Consider the following 21,927-nt stretch of genomic DNA (forward strand, 5'->3'; position numbering starts at 1 on the left):
TGCAGGCTTGTTGAAGCAGGGGCCATGGAGTCAAACATGTCTTCCACCTAGTAATTTCACCCAGAATGCAACAGTTTAGCTTTTTGAAAGAAATCATTTTACAGCTTTGTTTTTGACACAATCTCTAGTGCTTGTGACTTTATTACTTTGTTGATCTTGTGTCTCCGTGTGTACAAAGCAGTATTCTTCTGCACTCATGTGTCTTGTATTATCGCGTGTTGCTAAAGTCCTTATTTGTAGTGTTACTCTTCGTGACATACCATTGGACTGCTCTGATTCATCTTGGATCATAGTTTCCTGAGTAAATCATTAGTGAGACGGCAGTGCACAGCTGGTTTGAAGTTACACATTATACATTATACCTCTATTCAGACATTTCACCAGTCGACCTGTCACACCTGCCCATTCAGAAAAAAGCAGATGTTCCCAACCATCAGAAAGAAGTTAATACAAAACCAGTTGAGCACATTAGAACATTAATTCAGTCATAAATAGTATGCACAACGAGGTACTGCTTTATATGCTTTATGTCTGCATTAAGTCATTAATCCCTTGGCCAAGGGAAAGCCTTAATGTTTAGGCTGTAGGGTAGTCCAGCTAACTCCTACTAAGGAGTGTTTTTTTTTTTTATTGTGAAACAGTGTTTTGCTTGTTTTTTTTTCTGTTTTCTATGGTGGTAAGAACTCACCTCAGCTATTTACTACATCCTGTGGAAATGCAGATCAGAGTGTTTGCGTTGTGTACTGATTGTTGAAACGCAGGGTAGAGGGAGTTTACAAGTCTCCCGCGGCATCATGTTTATGATGGTTCCAGTCAGCCGATGGGTTGGCACGACTGCAGTGAAGAAAGAAATATGAGCTTTCTACAAAATGAGTTTGTCGTCCACCCACATACATACATGTACAGAGATACACACCTTGTGTATCAAAGTTTGATAGTGTCTCTGAATAATACATGCATCTTTATTATGTGTCCCTGTGGTGCCCTGCAGACCCCTTGCTCCTTCTCACCCTCTCTCCCTCGATCATTAATCCTACTTTTATGTTTGTCCTGCAGGACACTGCTCCCTCACTGAAGACTTTGAATGCAGAGAGAGCCACTCACAACCAGCATGGACCCAGTCCATCCTGGAGTGTCCCACAACCCTTAAGCTTTTGGTGAGCATAAACTGAACATGGACTGATATTGTATGAAAATCACAACACATTACCACTCTTCATGTTGAAGCCATTTTATTTTTCTGCGCTGAATGTAGCCAGTATGTTTATGTTGAATCGCAGCTAGTTCATTTTTAAACATGCAAAGGGAAAATATATTTGTACGATTCAAAAATGCTCTTTACTTTCATTAGTCATGTCTGTAGTGCAATTCTGATTCACCAAAGGTCCCATTTGAGTTAGGTTTTTTTTAACCTCACGATGCCTCGCGGTGTAGTGTGTGTCCATAGTAACCAACAGTAGTCAGTTCCACTTGGATGACTTAAGTCTCCAGGGTAAACCAGACAGTCCTTGAGATTCTTTAAATTCTTCATGGCGATAATTTCTTGACATGTTCCTTTGTGTGTTCAGATGTGCAGCTGAGCCTGTGATCTGTGAAGCGTGTCCAGCCCCGGTTTCAGGCTGACCTCCTGTCAGGTACAGCACACATGCCTGCACACAAGACATAACACATGCTGCTTAGCATTCACTGTTGAGTGAAGGGCCACATGCTTACTGTCCAAACGTAATAATAGTTTGAGTGAAGATTTGAAGGAGTTTAGTTTTCATAACACACATAAGCTGATGAATTTAAAAGCTTGTTTTATCTTCACTGGGGAATTGCTGTAGTACCTGTTCTGTTAGCTGCATATACAGAACTTAGATTCAAAAGTATCACTACAAACTAAAGCATATTCAATATTAATGTATGAGTTTGTATATTTACTTTCTTTAGATGCTAAATGTGCTTTCTGTTTGCAGCAGGTAGTTCCTCCTGTGCCGTGATGATGTCAGTAGATGTGACCAATCGTAACGGCCCGGCTGCCACACCCCCCACCTCACTCAGCCTCCGCTCCTCCCACAACCAGCTTCTCAGCAGCGACATCAACAACCAGGGTCTCTCCACACCCCCGAAATGTCGCAAAAAGTACGCACTCACCAGCATCCAAGCCGCGATGGGTCTCGGCGAAGCAGCAGCGGCTTCATCATCTTCGCCTCTTTCTTCACCTCCACAGTCATTAACCCCTAATAACCCTAAACTCACCAAGAATGGGGTCAACCAACTTCGGAAAGCTGGCCAGGACCCCAATAAAAACACAGAGCCACTAGAACTTGAGTGCGACTTTGAGACTGTCGAGCCTGATATTAATGTCAACACTAAAGAGGATGACGGCCACGCTCTCACCAATAATGATAGGGAAGAAGATGTCATTACCCATGCCGTGGAAGCTCCTCCAGTCAGTGCAGGTGAGCCAGAGCCAAAAACAGAATCCGACATAGACTACAAATTTAACACAAGTGCTGAGCTCAAAGTGAACAGCAACACAGCAGATTTGGGCTTTGATTTAAACATCGAAAGAGAGGAGAGTGATGACATCAGCATTCTGTCAGAGAAGGAAATAATGTCAAAGATTCGGATTGAGGAAGACGGGGATGAGCTGCTAGAGGAGGAGCCGCAGCAAGAGGAGGAGATGGAGGAGAAAAAACCCTTACTGATAACAGCAGATTCGCCTGTAGAGAACAATAAAGTGTCTTCAGATCTGGAACTCATGAGTAACCTTTGCTCTAACCTTAAGCTGCTCAAGTTGGGTAAAGACTCTGCGGTGCCTCCTCCCCCTTCGGCCCCTAAACAGGCCAGTCCAGAGGAAGCTCCTCTGCTCTCTGTCGCCTCAGGCTCCTCTTCGTCGTCCTCCTCCCCAGAGACCAAAAAAGACAGAAGAACTGGCGCAAAAACGGACTGTGCTCTGAACCGTATCCAAAACCTCAACCCCAGCGATGAAGAGTTGAGCTGGACCACACTTTCACAAGAAAGCAACTCCCCAGAAGAGACAGGTACATGTACATACACACACACACATTGCACAGGTCAATTGTCCCTCTAAACCATAAAACCAACAAGCACACACACGCACACACACTCACACACAAACACATTACTACTGCTATTGGTCTTTGTGGTTACAGTAACACACTGACATATCATTAAGTTGTTAACACATTGTATTTCACTTTAAACTCCAGTAGCAGTTGTCTTCCTCTCGTATTGTCTGCTTATATTTTTATCGCACACTTTAATAGCTGTACAATACTGTCCATTGAAATTGTTTTAAATACAATGAGATATTTATAAATAAATCGGCTTTGTACTTAATAAGGACTATAGAGTTAATGTACAAGAGTACAATTAACAATATATTTACAACCACCATTAAATTACACTGAGGATTTTATATTTTAAAGATAAAGGTTTTAGTTACATTGTAAAACTTAAACTGTAAAATGTCTGGAGTCATCACCCCTGTCAGTAGGGTTTACTTGCTTTTTGCTTACCTCTGCAGAACATCTGATTAAACTGTTGTATTTCTTTGTCAGCATTATGTAAAAACCTTATTGTTCTTTTTAATTAGCCCTTTTAAAAGGCTGGACCTTGTTTTGCATTGTTCTGAAGCATGGTACTTCTTTATGTTACACCCAAAGCATAGCCTCTGACACAAACCTCACAAATGTATGATCCAGTCCTATTTCCACAGAGTGCATGTCTGCTCCTGTAATGCTCTTTTGAACGTCATCTTCTGACTCACTTTGAGTTTCAATCTCTGAGCATCTGTGCATCTCATCTATCTGCTACTGTGACTGTTATTACCAAACTATTTGAGCATTTTACCATCAGCAATGTGGTCTGGAAGGAACTGATTTATTCTGCTTCTTCATCTCACTCCTAAGGAGTGATTTTGTTGAAATGTCACTGTTCTCCATTCTCTCAATGAGGTTTAACTTAAACTTTACATTTAAGCTGTTAATGTGTAATTTAAAAATGTGGAGAACATAATTGGGCTCTCAGAACAGAGACATCTGGTGGGGAATTAAGATAAATAGTTGACAGTGCAGAGACAACAAAACTTTGTTTATCAACAACTTTGTTCCATTTCAGAGTTGGCCCAATGTGAAACTCAGAATCCTAACACATCCATAACAGTATGAGGGATCACATCGACATACATGAAACATATGGCTTTGTATGTTAGTGCAGTATTACAGTAAAATGTGGTTTCTCATTTAAGCTGACATCCTTCTTGGCAGAAACAAAGTGTTGTTGTTTTCCCAGGCGTGTGTCAGATTCCTCTGCAGATGTTCTGGGTTAGCAGCCCAGTATCATGCTACTTTGACACATAGGAGCCATATTACACACATGCCTTTGCGCACGTGAGACAGACCATGCAACCAGGGGCCTTGGATTCTTCAGGCCACAGGCATTTTAACAACATACCTAAGAAACTGTAGATTGTTGCATTAACAATCCAATAGTCCAGTAGTTCTCAATTATTTCATCCTTAATGCTACACTTCCTTTGATGGTTATGGAACGATAGATGATCTGAGCGGCTTGGGCCACAAGAGGCCGACATTACAGAAAGAAGTAAAGAAAGGGGCACACTTTGACATCTCATAAGAAAGTGTGTGCCAAACCTGTTGTCTGTTTTTTTTTTTTGGTCAAGCAAATGGAGGTTTCTTTCTTTTTTTTCTGCAGAAGAAGCACAATCTCTCTAGTCCTCTCTTCTTCTCTGTCCATTACAATCCGTTGACTTTTATGCAGGTCACAATGCTCATTCACCCAGTTTTCCACAGCATCTTCCTTGTCGTGCATTTTCTCTTAGCTTCAACATTTCTCTCTTTCTCTCTTCTCATCTCGTCCCATTCCTGTCGTGTCGCCCCTCCTCCCCTGTCTGGGGCTTGCTCATATCTGCTGTGCATGAAGCAGCTAAACTATGATGCTGGGGAAGGACTACATGCTGGCTATAGTGATTTTCAATTATGAGGGTATGTGTAAAGACAGTGGCATTTGTTTGATGCTGAGAGAGGAAATCGAGCTATTTGGAAGTCCAAATGTTTTCTTTCTTTCTATTATTATTATTGGATAAGACGGATGCACCTGTGTTGGCTTTATCTATGTTGGGCATGTGTGTTTAAATTGTGTTTGTTATTGCCCTAACTCTCCTTCTCCTTTACTTTGCTTCTGCTTCGAAGTGAATGCTAACACAAGCTATCAAAGCTAACTGCTACATAGCCTTGGTATTTAGTATGCTAATAGGTGGTGTCGGCCTTTTATTTCAGTTAAATAATAATTTGCATTACAGAAGGGAAATGCAAATTTGTGCTTACAAAAGTGCCAGGAGGCTGCATCACCTCTGCCTGTCTCTCCGTCCTGTTCTGCTACTTCCTTGTTTAATCCACATGCAGTGGTCTATTTATGTCATGCACACACTCATTCAGGCCCATCTTTCCTTTTGCTCACTCCACACAGACACATTTAGGTTCTCTTGCTTGTAGTTGAAATGGGTTTGACCTATTTCTTTAAATTCAAAATACTGCATTTCCCACAAGGCACTGCTTTGCATTTTCTCATTATAGATAGCAATGGTAAAGTTGTGCATGTGTCCATAGGTCATGCAGGTCTTATGGTAAGTTAATTTGCTAGTGCCCTCATAACACGTCTTTGTGTGTGTGTGACCAAAATTCTCTCTGGTTTTGGCCTGGCTCAGTCATCATGATGAGATATGGGCTGCTGTCGGTGCCACAGACCCACAGGCAGTGTTTCATCAGCCTGGTCAGCAGTTTGAGAGGTCTTTGTGCAGTCGCAGACATGCACACAAACACAGTGTGATACACATCTTCACCTGTTAACCAGTCTTCACAGCTTAAATCACCTTTATGAGGTCCTAAGCCACCTACCTCAGGTCCAGCTTTACTGAATGTACTTCCCCCATAGTCCAGGGATGATCATTGATCTGTCAGTATTTCAGTGATCATAATGTGTTAACAACAATAAGTATTATTCTAATTTAGTTCAGTTTTAATTCAGAAATCAGACATTTAAATAAATTCTTAACTTTTTAAAATATATTCTTCAGTTTTAATAAGTTATAAACAAAATGCAAGTGGTTACTACCACTTACTGTTGTAATATTGTCATTTCTTAGATATCTGGAGTGATCAGTCATTCCAGACCGACCCTGACCTGCCTCCAGGATGGAAGAAAATCAAAGACATGGCTGGAATCTACTACTGGCATATCCCTACAGGCACCACCCAGTGGGAGAGGCCTGCCACCCACCCTGCACCCCCCAGTCAGACGGACACCCTGATCCAGGCCGACCACACAGAGTCCACACCGCGAAAACAGTCCCTGGGCTCGCTCAGCCCTTCACCTACTCCTGACCTGGAGGTGAGAAGGACAGGGCTAACTCACACTCATGTTCTACACTCACTCTGTACTCACTTGTGTCGCTTGTATTCCTGCAGTCGAGCCAGGCAGAGGTCTTCTACAGAGGGTCCACTCGCTCCAGCAGCACCACCTCCGACAGTTCAGTAGAGCCTCTCTCCAGTCACGAGTCCGTGCTGCCCACATGTGGATTTGTCAACAGCTGTTATTTTGTATGTATAAAAGTACAATCCTTCAAGCTATTTACTACTATATGCAGTATAAAGTATGTTCAAAAGTACTATATATGTTCAAAAGTACTATGTATATACAGGAATAGATACAGGTAATGGTATAGGTAGGAAGAGGTGCCAGTAGTTAGGGATGGGACGAATAAACAATAATATCGTGATAAAAAGGGTTGATAATAATTGTTCGTGGCACTTTTAATATAATCATGATAATCGCCACTGTGTCACCAGAATATGCAAAAAAAAAAACTACTTCTGCCTGATGATCTCCTCTAGATCACTGCTGTTTTCACTGATAACAAAGTACAATACTTACAATAATACGTACAAGCTGTTTAAATGTGGAACCTATTCATAATATTAAAATTGTAATGATTTATATCCGGAACATTTTTAAGCTGTGAGCAACAATAGTTATCGTGATGTAATCGTTAATCGCAATTATTCTGGACATGATAAAAGTGACACCAAGTTTTAGTATCATCCCATGCCTAGTGGTAGTAAAACGTGACATATATTCAAATTATAATTCAGACGATTACTTGAGTAACACTTTTTTTTGTTTTGAGATTATTATTAAAATCAAGAGTGTGCGTTTTTTGTTTTTTTTTAAGCAAATGTAAGAGAGACGATCATTGAGAAGTGAATAGGGGATTGCCAGAGCTCTCAAGTCAATCAATCAGTCAATCAGTCCCAATGATGGAGAGAAACAGGAGTGCACTGGCAGCGAAGAGCAAAGTCACAGCGTAGATAAAATATTGATCCTCACAAAATGGACTGATGCTGACAGATGGATGTGCCAGAGTCTCCTGCTGGCACATCCAGGCTGAACGTCTGATCTGCACTGGGCTGTGACGAGAGTCCAGATGTCAAAGATTTATGACATGCCTCAAGAAAAATGTCAGGAGCAATGCTAAGACTATGATCTAATTTATATTTTTGCTTCTTTGAATTTAGCCTCGGTCCACGTCTCTGCAGGGAATGTCTGATCCAGAGAGTTGTTCTGAGCAAAAAGATGAAGAGGACAAGGTGAGGATTTGATTTTCTAATGTTATGTGGCATGTATAAATTGTATAGTATTCATTTTATTTTACTACAATGCTTTTTGCCTGCTGTTATATGAATTATATGAATTATTTGAAACAATTAGCACAGTAGTGTTTTAGCTAGTTAAACGTTTTATGGTTGTATCTGTGTAATCCCTCAGTCGTCCAGATGTGATCCATAATAAAAGAAAATTTCAAATCTGTCAGTTGGACAAAACGTTGTTGGCAGTGAAGACGTTTCACTGCTCATCTAAGCCACGTTGCTCTGCTCATCCAAGCTGCTTCTTCAGTCCTTTTTGTCCAGTTAACAGATTTGGATTTTTCTTTTACTGTTCAGGGTGGTGACTGAAGTTTGTATGGGTTTCTCACATACTCTAAACGCAATATAATAAAAATTAGACATTATGAGGCTGACTGCAGAGTTTGTTGACTTGTGCACATTTTTAACTAATTGAGAATCATTTGCCAAAAGATCTGAAAGCTGATTATGAGTTTATAACATTTTGAATATGAGTTTTATTAGTTTTTTAAAGCAAATGTTTTGCCTTTTTGCTCCTCATTGTGATCACAGGGTGTGGAGTGAGGAAGTGCGCTAACAGCCCTGTTTTTGTCTTTTTTTCTTGGCCCCTCCCACCCTTGACCCTTCACTCTGTATGAATATATATGTGCATTTTAACATTGTACGTAGAAACCACTGTGGAGTGAATTTGGCGGAAAGATTGATAGTGAGGTGTGGAAGGCAAGTATAATGCATTATCCACAATAAATCCTGTTTGTCTAACGTCACCTTCTCGACTGTGTACATTTATACAATATGTCAAATATGATGTGCCTGAGTGAATGCATGTGTGGCTGATGCTTCAACTTACAAGTAGCTTCACCAATCACAGCATTTTATCATGGCTGTTTTTATTAAATGATTCCTCTGTTAATTGGCTATAACTATGCCATTAACTGTCTCCTCCTTTCTGATTTGTCCTACTTATAAAAAGATGTCTAACTTCCTGCTAATGCACTGTTAGTACATTGCTCCGTGTCAGTTTTGTCTCCTGGATGCAGCATGCCCCATCACATTTAATACACTGATGCCTCCATCCAGCAAGGGCCCACCGCCTACACTTGGATGCATGCTGGCATACACTGTATGGGGTCTCAGTATTCATGCTTTGTTTATGTCACTTTGAAGCCTCTGTTCCACATGGTTTGTGATCTGATCCAGACCAGACAGTGTTTGCAAAATATTTAAATTATATTATTTATTATATTTCTGTATCGTTTTGGAATTTGAAATCTGCTGTTACACTATAATTTCTAAGTGGAATCAGTGAAGGAGGCTTTAATTTGAACATTCTGTAATAAAACATGGGCAAGTTTAAGCTTAAAGCCTCACTCACTATATTTCTCTTGGGTATAGGACCTGCAAGCTGCGACAGTGAACCCTGACCCCAGTCTGAAGGAGTTTGAGGGTGCAACGCTTCGCTACGCTTCCCTGAAGCTAAGGTGAGAAAGGGATCCCAGAATACAAAGTCCTTTGATCAGATGGTTCTATTATACCACTTACCCATATCTGGTTACTCTTCTAATCTTCTGTAAAAATCAAACAGGAAGTTGGGAAGTAAGGTCAGGAAATGGCCCCATGTTTCTGCAGTTAACATAATGACCATCTATAGTCTTGTTAAACTTACACACAGGACTGCAGCCTTGTTAACAAAATAGCAAAAAGCTACAGAGCTGACAAAAGCGCACAGCTGGTCTGTTACAGCATCCTGTTTCCCAAAGTCATCTGTTTTTTTTTATGCCTTTCTTTTCCCAGGAACCGTCCACCAGCAGAAGAGGAGCCCAGCACTGTGAAGAGAGACTCAGAAGTGAAAGTAAGAGAAAAATGTAAAATGTATTTGAATAGTTATGCTGTTTCTAAGCTCTTTGGGTATATTGAGAAGTGCTGTATAAATCAAAGGTTTTATTATTTATTATGTAGTAGCAGCATGGACCTAATAATACTGCCTGAGCTTTTGGAGCACAATAATTTAAATTAATGTGAAAACCTTAAGTTACCTTACAATAGTCTTGCCATGTAAATTGAGAAGATTTCTGCTGTCTCATTCCCTCCATGATTTAGATTTAAATGAAGACTTTTATGGCTACTTCTCCTTTCACGTGCCATTGTCTGTGAAGACATTAGGTGTACCAGGCTGTATCAGCATGTGGAAATGCAAATGTACCAGACTCAAGTCTCAACGCAATTATTTGTACTATGCTGCCCCCAGGTGGAGAGTTGTATAAGAAACACTGCCATGTCTCAAGTCATTCATCCCTGCAGAGATAATTCTGTTATTAAAAAATAAGTTGCTAGTGTAAAAAATGCAAGGGATATTATATTTCCTGAAATTACCTCATGCATTTGGTTATTGTGTGTCAAGCATAGACTGTGTCAAGGGACAAAATTGCATCCAAACAAATAGAAAAAGACTGACAGACTGCAGTGTATGCCACATTTGAAAGATCCATTACAAATTCAGACCTGAGTGCTTTTGGGTTGAAGTGCGACTGATTTAGTGGTCTAGTGTCTGCTGATCTGCCTGTGTTTGCCTGGCAGAACCTCACAAACCTTAGCAACAGTGTCATTGTGATGAATACCAGACTAACAGCTCTGTAGACGGGATCTGGTCCAGTTGCACACACAGACACACACACAAACACGCACACATACACACACCTCCAGAGCAGCGGCACACTGCAGTATCAAGATTGGCCCGGCTCCCTCTTTCCTACTTAAGGAATTATCATAAGCAACAACAAGTGCCACTTCTTTCATTGGATCTGAGCTGCACAGGGACAGTTTATCATTGCAGAATATAATTTGGGATGTCACAACTATTGAATGCTTGCGACATACTGCATAGTGTATTGATGGTTTATGCATGTTTAGCTCTCTTTTCTAGACTAGGGTTGTCTAAAGAATCGATAATGAGATCTTTATCGACACTGATACTCATTTGAACACATACCGATACTGAAATATTTAAGTTTGATTTATTTATTTAATATTTAACCAAAAAAATATAAAGAAAAAAACTAACAAAAACTGGTGCAGATGTATTTTAAATCATTAAATAATTAAATAAATGGCACTAATAGGACCTTTCCTGTATCATTTTTGAATGGTCTAGTAAGTGGAAAAAATACCACATGGTAAGATTCAAAAAGTCCCTTATTTCAAATGCAAAATTATGTTCTAAGGAGTGTTTTAAATAGTCAAAACCATGTGGTATCTGGTACAATCCCCGGCAAAGCAGTAACATTTCCATGGAGACGGGCAAGGGGTAAAAATGTATACATTGCATCTTTAACTGCAATGTTGTCTACTGTTTAACTGATACAGTATTAAGCACCTGCACTTAAACTATAACTGTATATTCTTTAGCGTTCTGTTAATGTGAAAGTTATGGTGTGTGTTATCTTTCAGTGTTTCGCAGTGCGTTCTTTGGGCTGGGTGGAGATGGCAGAGGAAGACTTGGCTCCCGGGAAGAGCAGTGTGGCTGTTAACAACTGCATCAGACAGCTGTCCTACTGCAAAAATGACATCCGGGATACTGTTGGCATCTGGGGAGAGGTGAGGAGGAGATCAGTGAAAAAATAAGTGTGTGTCTTTTGTAGGTCTAAAATGAAAAAAAAATCAGTAAGCTCAAACACATAGACGCACAAAGATGTAAGCGGGATTGTTGGGGAAATTGAAAACGTGATGTCAGGAGGTACAAACAGGAGGGAGAATAGACAGCAGCAGTTCAAAAGAGGTGCTGCGAGCCTCACCTTTAACTTTGCTGAGCTTGAGTCTAATAAAAAGTGACAGAGCGCAGTCAACAAGTTCATCCCTCCCTAAAAAACCTCTCAGGGGCTACATACCCACTTTTAGACTGATCATTTATTTAGTGACAGCTTGGAAATGCACTCAATTACCAATATATATGTAAAACTAATGAAAAATGTATTTTTTTAAAGGTGGAAAGGGTTTTTGAAGGATTTGTTTTTATGTTCCCAGGGGAAGGACATGTACCTGGTGCTGGAGAACAATATGTTGAACCTGGTTGACCCCATGGACCGCAGTGTGCTTCACTCCCAGCCAATCGCAAGCATTCGTGTCTGGGGCGTAGGTCGGGACAATGGAAGGTTAGATTTTTTAGTTTGTTTGTTTGTAAATAGTTAACTGTTTTTGATTATTGGCATGCTGCATGAGGCTTGCACGCAGTCAAAGGTAAAAAGTATCATTTGAAGGTAGCAGACAGGTGGCAGGCTGACAGACAGTGGAGTGCAGTTAATGATTGATGATCAGGGGGGTTGCTAATGAAAGATTAACTCATGTGCACTAAGGCGAGCAAGAGAGGAGGAAGAGAGAGAAAGGCCTATACTCTAACAGGGCAAATCCCCTCTTGATTGACTGCTCCCAGCTTTCACTCCAGCTAAGCCGCTAAGTGACTTCGTTTTGTTGGGTTGCTCCGCCAGTGCTTTGCTAAGAAATAAATGGAAAGGTTATTTTGTATTGGAAACGGTTATCATTCATCAATAGTACTTGTAATGTTGAGTCATTCACCTTCTATCCCAGTTTGAAGGTTGAGTTTGTGCAGTAGTTCCACAGGAAACAAGTCTTTGAGCAGATGTCTAGTTCACTGATTCATGATGATCTGTGTCATACAGCCTAAACATTTCTATGCCTAGACTTTTACATACAGTAACAAGGCCGGGTTAATATAGTGATAATTCAGTTAAATTCAATTGATGTTGATTTATACAGCACATTTAATAATACCTTTATGTAAATGTCAAAACAAATACACAGATAACACGATACTTAGGAAAAGAACAATAAAACACCAAAATATCCTGTGCAGCTTGTATTAAATGCCAGTCTAGTCTTAAACTGCATTAAAGGCTGAGAGGATCTGACAGGCAGAGGGAGGCTGTTTCATAGTCTGGACAACAGAAAAGACACCTCGGGTCATGAATCAGATCATGACAATCTGCTTTTTGGTGATATCATCATACTGATTCAGTGTTTCTCCATTTAGTCCAGATGTTTGCTCATAAACACTTTTACCCGCCCACTCCTCCTATTGGACATGCTCTGAGTGACAGGTGAATATAGGCAGTCTCAGTGATGCATGAACTCTCAGAGGCACAGATGGCTTTACCTCTTAAGAGAGGACAAAAAGAATCAATATACAGACTGCATGAATAAAGATATCAAAACTGTGATCTGGGGTCTATGAAATCATAATATGATTTTTTTTGGAATATTGCCCACCTATAATAGAAACCCTGAGTATTAAAATTGAAAACTGTATTCAGTACATAATAGCTGATATTCACATTTCTGCTTTGAAGGACTTTTTGAGGACATTTATCAATTCAAAAGATATATTTTGATTTTAAAATATCTTTGGCTTTGGTTCTCATTGAAACCCACCCAATTATATTCTGGCCATATCCTTTGCTTTCAAATGCAACAACATATAAACAGACACCAGTTTACACAAACAGGGTGTAGTGTAGTCTGCACAAATACATTGTAGTGGTGCCCGCACCATTTTACCACATGAGGGCACTATGCCATTTTCCTGTGTAAATGTAGCCTATTAAAACATACAGCTGTGTAATGTTGACTGTAGAGGTTGATGGCTGCTGTATAATTCGGACTGTCATAAGGCTCTGCGTGCACACACATAAGCCCTGCCAGGCAAGGACAAATGCACTCAGAACAGGAGAAAGCAGTAACAGCTCCTGGCACTTCTGAAGCTATGTGCTGCATCTGGGACCTTTTTCCTTTTGAACATACACACACGTGCCACGATGGTAAGATAAAAGGGGCACATATTAAACCTTTATTGATGCTGCCCACAGAGAGCACAGTCAGAACAGTGGAAATAGTTGAGCCGCAGCGGAGGGAGGAGGATGTGATGGTCGGAGGGGGGAGAGGAGGGGGATTTTGGCAGGAGAGAGGCAGATAGAAAGAGGGGGAGGTATGCTTAGTGTTCGCTGGGTGTGGAGCGGACAGGTTGAGGAGTGTGTGCCTGCCTGCATGCTGCATCCCCCAAAAATAGATGCGGTGAGTGTGAGGGTGCATAGGACTGGCTGCCAAAAGAGACAAACAGAGCTCAGTGAGTATCCTACTTTGTTGTTTATCAGATATTTGGATTGGCAAATTTTAGAGTTTTTAGAAAATGCACTGTTTTGCACATTGGTTGCCATTGATGTTATGTTTGCATCTTAGTAAAGTAAAGTATCCTTGAAAACAAATCATTCAGTTGTTGTAGGTGCTGTAGATGTGTAGGTCTGTAGTAATCTCTGTGCAGGTGTGTGCTTTTAGTAAGAGACTTTTAAGATTCTTAGTTTTTGACTTTTCAGTGCCAGATAAGAGGAATACTCTGATTTGCCATGTGAAATTTTGGATGATTTGATGGCAAGTATATATTTTTAACATGACCCTAGTGCATCCAGGCTTGGGGCGAGGACAAAGATAAGAGATAGTATTGTTGGATTGCATTGTCTCTCCGCAGAGCACATGCAGTTGTATAAAGTGCATTATACAGTATTTTATTTCCTCTAATTTCACGTCGGTTCTCTCAGTGCACAGCGGAACACAATACCCAGTTTAAGTTGTGATTGTTTTACCTGCTCACTCTTGTCCCTTGTAAAAGATAAGAGCGTAGTGACGGCGTATTCCCCTCTATTCCCTTGTGCCACAGAGCTCATTATCACAACTGAGATTACACATTCCCATAGTAACCTTGACATTTGCAGGGGCGTTGGCATGACGATGAGATTATATTAGAAATGAGATAGGCCGCCCTGGTCCCACCTCAGCTCCCCTTCAGCCATCATCATTACTCCCAATTACTGCACTTTACCCGAGTATTTGCCTTTTATCTTCAATGGGTTCCTTGCAGATCCCAATGTCATTCACTCCCTCTCAAATTTAAGGAAAGAAATTGAACTCGTATAATGTAAAATGAACAAAAGGTTGTGTGTTTTTAATAAAATACTTGAAGATTATGTCTATGTTCAACGGATACTTCTTTATTCTTTGCAAAGAGACTGGCCCTTTCTTCTTCCCATCCCTATGAGGTTGTCCTGTTTATTCTCACTAACTGTCTGTCTTTTCCCCTTGGCTTTCTTGGATGCAGAGAGAGGTAAAAACATGTTGATGTCTTTAAAAACTCATCCTCAATATTCGTACTTCACCTTATTGTTTAATTTCCTCTCTATCTGTCTGTCGTCTCCTTCAAAGTAGATATTGATGCATTGTAAACACTCACTTAGACTCATAGGAAATGAAACTCATCTTTGTTTTGTTATTTTACAAAGTATGCACCCACACAACTAGACAATTTTCCCCCTAGGCTACAAAAATATTGTTAGTCCTCATGTTTTCAGTATTTCCTATTGCACTTTGCAGTTTTGTGATCACTTTTTCTGTCTCTGACGTGAATTGATTTAATTTCTGCAGCTTCTCAAAGGCTAGCGTCTCCATCTTCTTCTTCTTTTCACTTTCAGGGTTCTCTTGAGTTCTTTCATCATGCTGTTTTATTGATCTCTGCATTTAAATGTGTGTGATCTGTATTCATCAAGATCATAAAGGTCACTCCATCACTCATGTGTATATCAATGATGATAATAGCGTCCACACATTATCACTGTAGACTTTGTTTTTGATTCCTAGACAACTCCAAAACAAAATTGCCTCACAAAATTGCCTCACTAACTTGTATTTATAACATATTTAATTTTTTTTCCCCCTCAGAGATTTTGCATATGTGGCCCGGGATAAAAACACCAGGATCCTGAAATGTCATGTGTTCCGCTGTGATACACCGGCCAAAGCCATTGCCACCAGTCTGCACGAGATCTGCTCCCGGGTTAGTGCTCTTAAATCACGTCAAAATTACATTTGGAGTTGCAGATTTATGTGAAGGGAGCAAGTGCCACCACCGCACAACAAATGGTTTAAAATGATAAAGGAGGTGTTGGGTAATAATAGTCGACAGCAGTGTTTGTCCACTGATCTGGTTAGCGGTTCTCAATGTAAATCCACTATCAGATCCACTGACCCACATGTTGGCGGTGCGATTCCAGCTCCCACAATTGAATACTGTTGTTGTTTCTTTGGGCAAGACACTTAACCCACTTTGTCCCTGCGTACACTGGTGTATGAAAGTGTGTGAATGGGTGAAAGGTTCCTTGAATGTAGAAAAGCGCTATATAAAAATGTGACCTATTACAATATTGCATAGGGTTCATTTCAGCAGGTAGTTCATACTGACATTGATAAGTGATACATTCAATTAAAAAAAATGGAGATGGGTCCCCGGGTACTGCACTGAGGAATGGGTCAAATGCAGAGGATACATTTCCTTAATGGGACAATAACACTTACCATAACCTTTTTTCATTCATCTTTTACCCCTTAAAGGTCTTGAGTATCATGTCCTATTCCAGTATCTTTGAATTTGGGATGCACCAATCCAGGTTTTTCATGTCGATACCGATTTCGATGCAACCGATTTAAATATGTGCCGATTCCTGATATCAGCCGATACCAGTGCAGAGACTGATAGCAGCATTTATTTTCTTTATTTAAAAAAACAAAAAGATCCAAATGTATTATGGAGTTGTTATTTATCTGTCATGTAACAACTTTGTAAAAATAAGTTACATTACGAGACTTTCTAGGCAAACTACAATCAGTAAATAGTCTTCCTACATCAATTTAAACAGGATATCGACTGAACCAATATTTGGAAGTCGATATCCAAGCCAGCAAATTTTTCAGTATTTGCACCAATACCAGACACAAGTATTGGATCTCTACTTTGACTGAGATTAGTGGCCAGCTAGTTGTAGTAAAGTTTTATGAATTGAACAAGTAAAATAGGTTTTATATTCTAATTTATGTGCATTTGTTGTAGTAGATTTAATTTGAGAGACACAATTAAATAAAGTGGCCATCAGTGAAAGGTCATAGTGATTCAAGGGCTCGTAATCGTTTCATTCTTTCATATATTTCCTATTGTGTGCTCACTCCAAAGGACTTCTCATGTAGTAGAGTTGCCAAACACGTTGTATAAATTAAAGTGTGGTTCTTCCCCCCTAAATAGATTTCATGTCTTTTCTGTGCAACCTTCAAAGAATCCAATCAAAATTCACCTTTTGATGTGAAATTAATATTGCAGAGCGTTCATATTCCAGGTGCTTGGAGTCAGCACAGACATAAAACAGCTTCTGCCTCTCAGCTCGGTGTGGACTATAAAAGGCTTGCTCTAGTAGGGATGTATTTACAACACTAAAATATAGGCAGCAGCCCTTTTCATCAGGCACCAAGCTCACAAAATCCAAAAACAAGATTAAACATGTCAAATGCCCATAAAGAATGCCCTAATACTTCCCTATTCCGCATTGTTCTCCAGAAATGAACACAAACTATGAATTTCCAACCTTAATAACGCCCTGTAATAAAATTCTGTCCTTTTGCTGCATTTGAATTTTATAAACGCGTATTCCATAATGCCCAGAGTTAAGTCAGCATGAAGTTCAATTGGAAGTTAGTTCTGGACGTTTGAAGATATGCTAAATTCATCTGCACGCCACTGATAGACACATATTCAAACATAACGTTGTAAATCACAAAATAGCTGTTCTTTGCTTTTTTGCTTTGTGCTTCATAGGGCTTGTTCCATATTCGAAGGCTATGCTGCATTGGGATAGTCACAGAAATGTTGCTGATGGTGCCGATATGTTCGACAGGCATTGCAATCAAAACATTTATAATTATAGAGGGAGATGTAATTTTGCAGTATGTAGTAAGTTGTACTGCAGGAAGAGCCATCCTTGCCTAAGTAAAAAAAACTAAACAAGATGACATTGCCTCGACGTAAACATCATTGGTTGCGTCAGGTCAGGTTTCTCCACAGGTTGGCGGTGCGATTCTTGTTGTGTCCTTGGGCAAGAAACTTAAGCCACCTTGCCCCTAGTGTCTGTGTACACCGGTGTATGAATGTGTGTGTGAATAACTGAGTGTTTCCTTGACGTAAACCGCTTTCAGTGCCTGGAAGGTGGAAAGGCGCTATATAACGCGCCCATTTATCATGATAAAAAAGACAATAGAATGGACTTTTCATCATTAAATCATAGTAGTTTCTTTTATATTGCCATGTCGTCTTATATCTGTGTATTCCCTCAGTCGTTCAGGTAGTTTCCGTAGTGGTCCATGGGCGTGTACTAGTCTCTGTGGTCTTATATGTGTTCTGATACAGCTCATTCTAAAAACTATTTAGGAAAGGTTAATTTCTGTCTTGTGAATGTGACTTTTTCAGCATTGATACCTGCTCAAATGAGTATCTAGTTTCAGTACTAGTTTAGCATGGATTAGTATCAGATTTTCAGTACTTTTGACAACCCTAATGCCTAGATTGAACTTTTACGGATCTTTTGTTGTCCTATATTACTTCATTTCATGTTTTTACATTCAGACATTTTGCTCATGTTGATACTCATCCCATTAGTTTTGGCACAACAAATTTCCTTTCTATTAATACCATTTTCAGATATTTTCTTTGATGTTGTCCCTCTCTTCTGCAGATAATGGCAGAGAGAAAGACTGCCAAAGCGATGGCAGGCGGCTCTCTCCAGGACAGAATGCAGGCAGGACTAGATCTGCCTTTACAGGGTGAGCTACAAAACACTCACCTTACTTAAAGTCCCTGGTGCCATTACGACGCATGTTTATTGAATTGGTTTCTCCCTCGCAGAATTTCCCACACCAAAGACAGAGCTGGTCCAGAAATTTCAAGTGCTTTACTTGGGAATGCTTCCTGTGGTCAGACCAATAGGTAGGTTAAATGGCTGGAGTGTTAAAATACATTATAAAACTTTCTACTTTATGATTTTAAATAATGTTTTGTTGAATTTTCAGGGATGGATATTCTAAACGGTGCCATAGATAGTTTAATTGGCTCTTCCAACAGAGAAGACTGGACTCCGGTAGCTCTTAATGTTGCAGACGCTACTGTCACTATCAGCAAGGATAAGGTGAGATCTGTCAAAGATTAGTGCATTTTAATTCTCCTTATAGAATAATGTAATCATAAACCTCTTCCCGATCAGGATGAAAAAGAGGTTCTTGTGGAGTGTCGTGTGCGCTTCCTGTCCTTCATGGGAGTCGGGCGTGACATACACACTTTTGCCTTCATCATGGATGCCGGGAGTCATCGCTTTGACTGTCATGTCTTCTGGTGTGACCCTAATGCTGGCAGTGTATCAGAGGCGGTGCAGGCAGCATGTATGGTAAGACCACCAAGCCCCTCCTACTTTTACCTGGAGTTTCAGTTATAGGACACTCTTTCAACCTTTCACAGTAACTTATTTGTACTCTAACATGGAAGATATGTGTGTAATACTTTCCTTTGTTACTTTTGTGTTGGTGCTGAGTAATTTATGTGATTATATTTATCTTGTTAGCATTACATTAGTGCACTTCCAGGTCAAGCGTCACAAATTTTATTCGACAGAAGCATACTAACAGTGAAACTAAGTGATGGTGACAAGGGTCGTTGGTCATTCATACCAGTCCGATCTTCAAATTGCCGTAGCTGTGACTGTTTTTAATGTCTGTCTCTTTCTGTTGTAGCTGCGGTACCAAAAGTGCTTGGTGGCACGCCCCCCGTCCCAGAAGGCCTGTGGCTCCTCCCCTCCTGGGGACTCCGTGTCCCGTCGGGTGTCGACCAGTGTAAAGAGAGGAGTCCTTTCTCTCATTGACACACTCAAACAGAAGAGACCAGTCACGGAGCTGCCGCAGTAAATTCTACTAACCACTATCAACTATCCACTGCTACAGTCCCCTGTCACCATGGTAACTAGTCGTTGCGGACACCCCTCATCATCTGTTACCATAGAAACAGAAATGCCCAGGGGTCTGGAAAACTTTGTGCTGTTTGGAGCAGCATGGAAATTCTCCTTGAAGTTTTGCTCTGGATTGTAAATTTCCTCCATCACCATAAACTGAAAGTGTCTTTACCATGTTCAAAAGGACCACCTGCCCCAGCACTCCTGGAGCTGTTAGTGTACATAGTAACATCCTTCACACAAACAGTGAATCTACAGAATGAAGACATGGGACCTGTGAAGACTGGAGTCATTTCTATCTGTACTGCTGATCTCAGTACTTTAGTTGTATCTGTCTGTACATGTGTTACTACAAGCATGACCTTGTAAAACCTGGCCTCTCCATTTGATTGTTTGTCCTGTGAGTCTCTGCAAAAGTTTAACACAGAACTGAGATATGCTGAAGAAACTAGCAGCTTTCTCAGCCCGCATTCTCTGTAACCTGCTCAAATGCATGACTTTTTCTATTGTAAACAAGCATTCAGTACTCCTGCAGTGAGGCAGGAAAGAGAGCAAATCCAAGTCTTCTTATTTTTGTAGCCTCAACGAGTGGTGATCATTCACCTGAAGCATTTTTCATCTAGTTATTGGGACACCAACAGATAATCACCTGAAAGCAGGGCTGGAGGTCAGACTCAGCATCAGCATGCTGCTACTCTACACCACTGATCATTATTTACCTTAAATCACATCTTTATATTTGAGTATTTTGAGACTGATTATCCTCCAAACATGGAAGCTGTAACCATGAGAAGCTGTACAGAACTAAGACTGAAGGATAGTTGTGTGGGCTGCTAGTGGTCTGTCTCCTTCACTTGAATGGATCTTTTGTGTTTTCATTGATAATGTAATATACATAAGTATGTTTGTGTCCAACAGTGCCACCAATCACACTCCAGTGACTTCTGCACACACATTTCAGTTGAACATAGCTTTGTACATACTTTATCCGAGCCTGTAACTAAAAACAATGATGTCCTAATTATTGAAAATGGACATATTCATTTTTTTCTAGAGGATGTACAAAATGGTGAGATTAGCAAGAAACCAGGAGTGTGATAGTGTAAAGGGTCAGCCACATCACCTTATTTTTGTCAAATGGCTGATGAAATGTGAATACAATTAGTCTGTATATAATATCATTTTAAGGTAACTTTTAGGCTTTCATTTTTGTTATAAGCTATTTTTATTTCTGAATGTCTTTTTTCTATTTTCATGTAATGAGATGCCTTTTTTTGAGGATTCACCAAATGGCCAAAGTGTAAAATATTGACATGTAGATAAGTAAATCCAAGAACAAATAGTTGAAAGTTTTGGCGATTGGAAATGTTCCCAGTTGTCACTTATGCTGAGTGTAACTAAGCAAATATCTATGCATTATTTTGAAGTCATAAAGAGCCTTGCATGCCCATGGACAGTTAAGCAAACTTTACTGAACAAAAATCTTTTTTATTTTTATTTATTATATTTTATAAAGAGATATAGTATACTGATTAGTTGGGACAAGTAATGTCTCGTGTAACATTGTCTCAGTCTTTGGTTAACCCACAAACTTTCAACAGTCAATCGAAAAATGAAATAACTCCATTTGTACAGTGCACTTTGAACTAGGAGTCCACAGCTGCTCTGAATGGCATCACTGGCAATAACAGCCGTGGAAATCTGGTGTTTGCTGAACTTGACATGCATAATTCACATAATAGAGATATACACCTGCTCACTGGTTTGTACACTTTATCAATGTAACCGACTGTGAGAATAAACAACATTAAAAGCAACGTGTGAAGGTCATAATTTAACTCATTCATTTGTAGTTTTGTCAACCTTTATTTTTGGTTCTATTGAAATTCTTACTCATGTATTATAAATGGATACTTAGTTACAGTTAGACATTCAAAATATATCATGATTGTGTAAAAAATATCAAATAAATATAAATTATCAAAAATGAATGTAACTCTGGATAAAACTGTTCAACAATGACTTCAGTCCAGAATTCGCCCAGAGCAGAAAATCATCCCAACAAGCAACCCCCCCAAAAAAATAATTGATCTGTCAACTGGACCAAAGGCTTACATAGATATCCCAACAATTTATTTTAACAGATTATTTTTTTCAGACCAAGGTTTAGTTTGTTTTCATAGTTTCGTCTGCTCACAAACGGGATTCCTCAGTGTGGTCATGTGACGTTAATATCGCATGTCCTGTCAGCTACTTCAAGGATGTTTTGGTATTGTTTTCCTACAAGTAGAGGCTGGATGACAGTGCCATCTGGAGTCTGACTTCTTCAGGACAGTATCTCAG

At 39.9% G+C, this 21,927-nt stretch overlaps 1 protein-coding gene across 6 annotated transcripts in view; it reads left to right on the forward strand.

The window, feature by feature from the left end:
• The window catches only part of LOC117379457 (amyloid beta precursor protein binding family B member 2), a 39,505-nt gene extending 18,092 nt beyond the window's left edge, over positions 1-21,413 (forward strand). For 2 of the 6 annotated variants that reach the window (XM_055221245.1, XM_055221251.1), the window contains exons 2-18: positions 1,057-1,157; positions 1,569-1,634; positions 1,959-3,029; positions 6,175-6,419; positions 6,497-6,628; positions 7,604-7,675; positions 8,381-8,431; positions 9,107-9,192; positions 9,506-9,563; positions 11,159-11,305; positions 11,732-11,859; positions 15,488-15,602; positions 18,322-18,409; positions 18,492-18,572; positions 18,656-18,771; positions 18,847-19,026; positions 19,370-21,394. In XM_055221245.1, the coding sequence (XP_055077220.1) occupies positions 1,982-3,029; positions 6,175-6,419; positions 6,497-6,628; positions 7,604-7,675; positions 8,381-8,431; positions 9,107-9,192; positions 9,506-9,563; positions 11,159-11,305; positions 11,732-11,859; positions 15,488-15,602; positions 18,322-18,409; positions 18,492-18,572; positions 18,656-18,771; positions 18,847-19,026; positions 19,370-19,540 (2,718 nt within the window). In that variant the 5' untranslated portion in view covers positions 1,057-1,157; positions 1,569-1,634; positions 1,959-1,981 and the 3' untranslated portion in view covers positions 19,541-21,394. Of the gene's footprint in view, positions 1-1,056; positions 1,158-1,568; positions 1,635-1,958; positions 3,030-6,174; positions 6,420-6,496; positions 6,629-7,603; positions 7,676-8,380; positions 8,432-9,106; positions 9,193-9,505; positions 9,564-11,158; positions 11,306-11,731; positions 11,860-15,487; positions 15,603-18,321; positions 18,410-18,491; positions 18,573-18,655; positions 18,772-18,846; positions 19,027-19,369 lie in introns of all 6 variants that reach the window. The other 4 variants (XM_055221249.1, XM_055221240.1, XM_055221258.1 and 1 more) reach the window with 4 other exon arrangements.
• The last annotated feature ends 514 nt before the right edge of the window (positions 21,414-21,927 follow it).

This window comes from Periophthalmus magnuspinnatus, chromosome 1, assembly GCF_009829125.3.
Source record: "Periophthalmus magnuspinnatus isolate fPerMag1 chromosome 1, fPerMag1.2.pri, whole genome shotgun sequence".
Classification (NCBI taxonomy): Eukaryota; Metazoa; Chordata; class Actinopteri; order Gobiiformes; family Gobiidae; genus Periophthalmus; species Periophthalmus magnuspinnatus.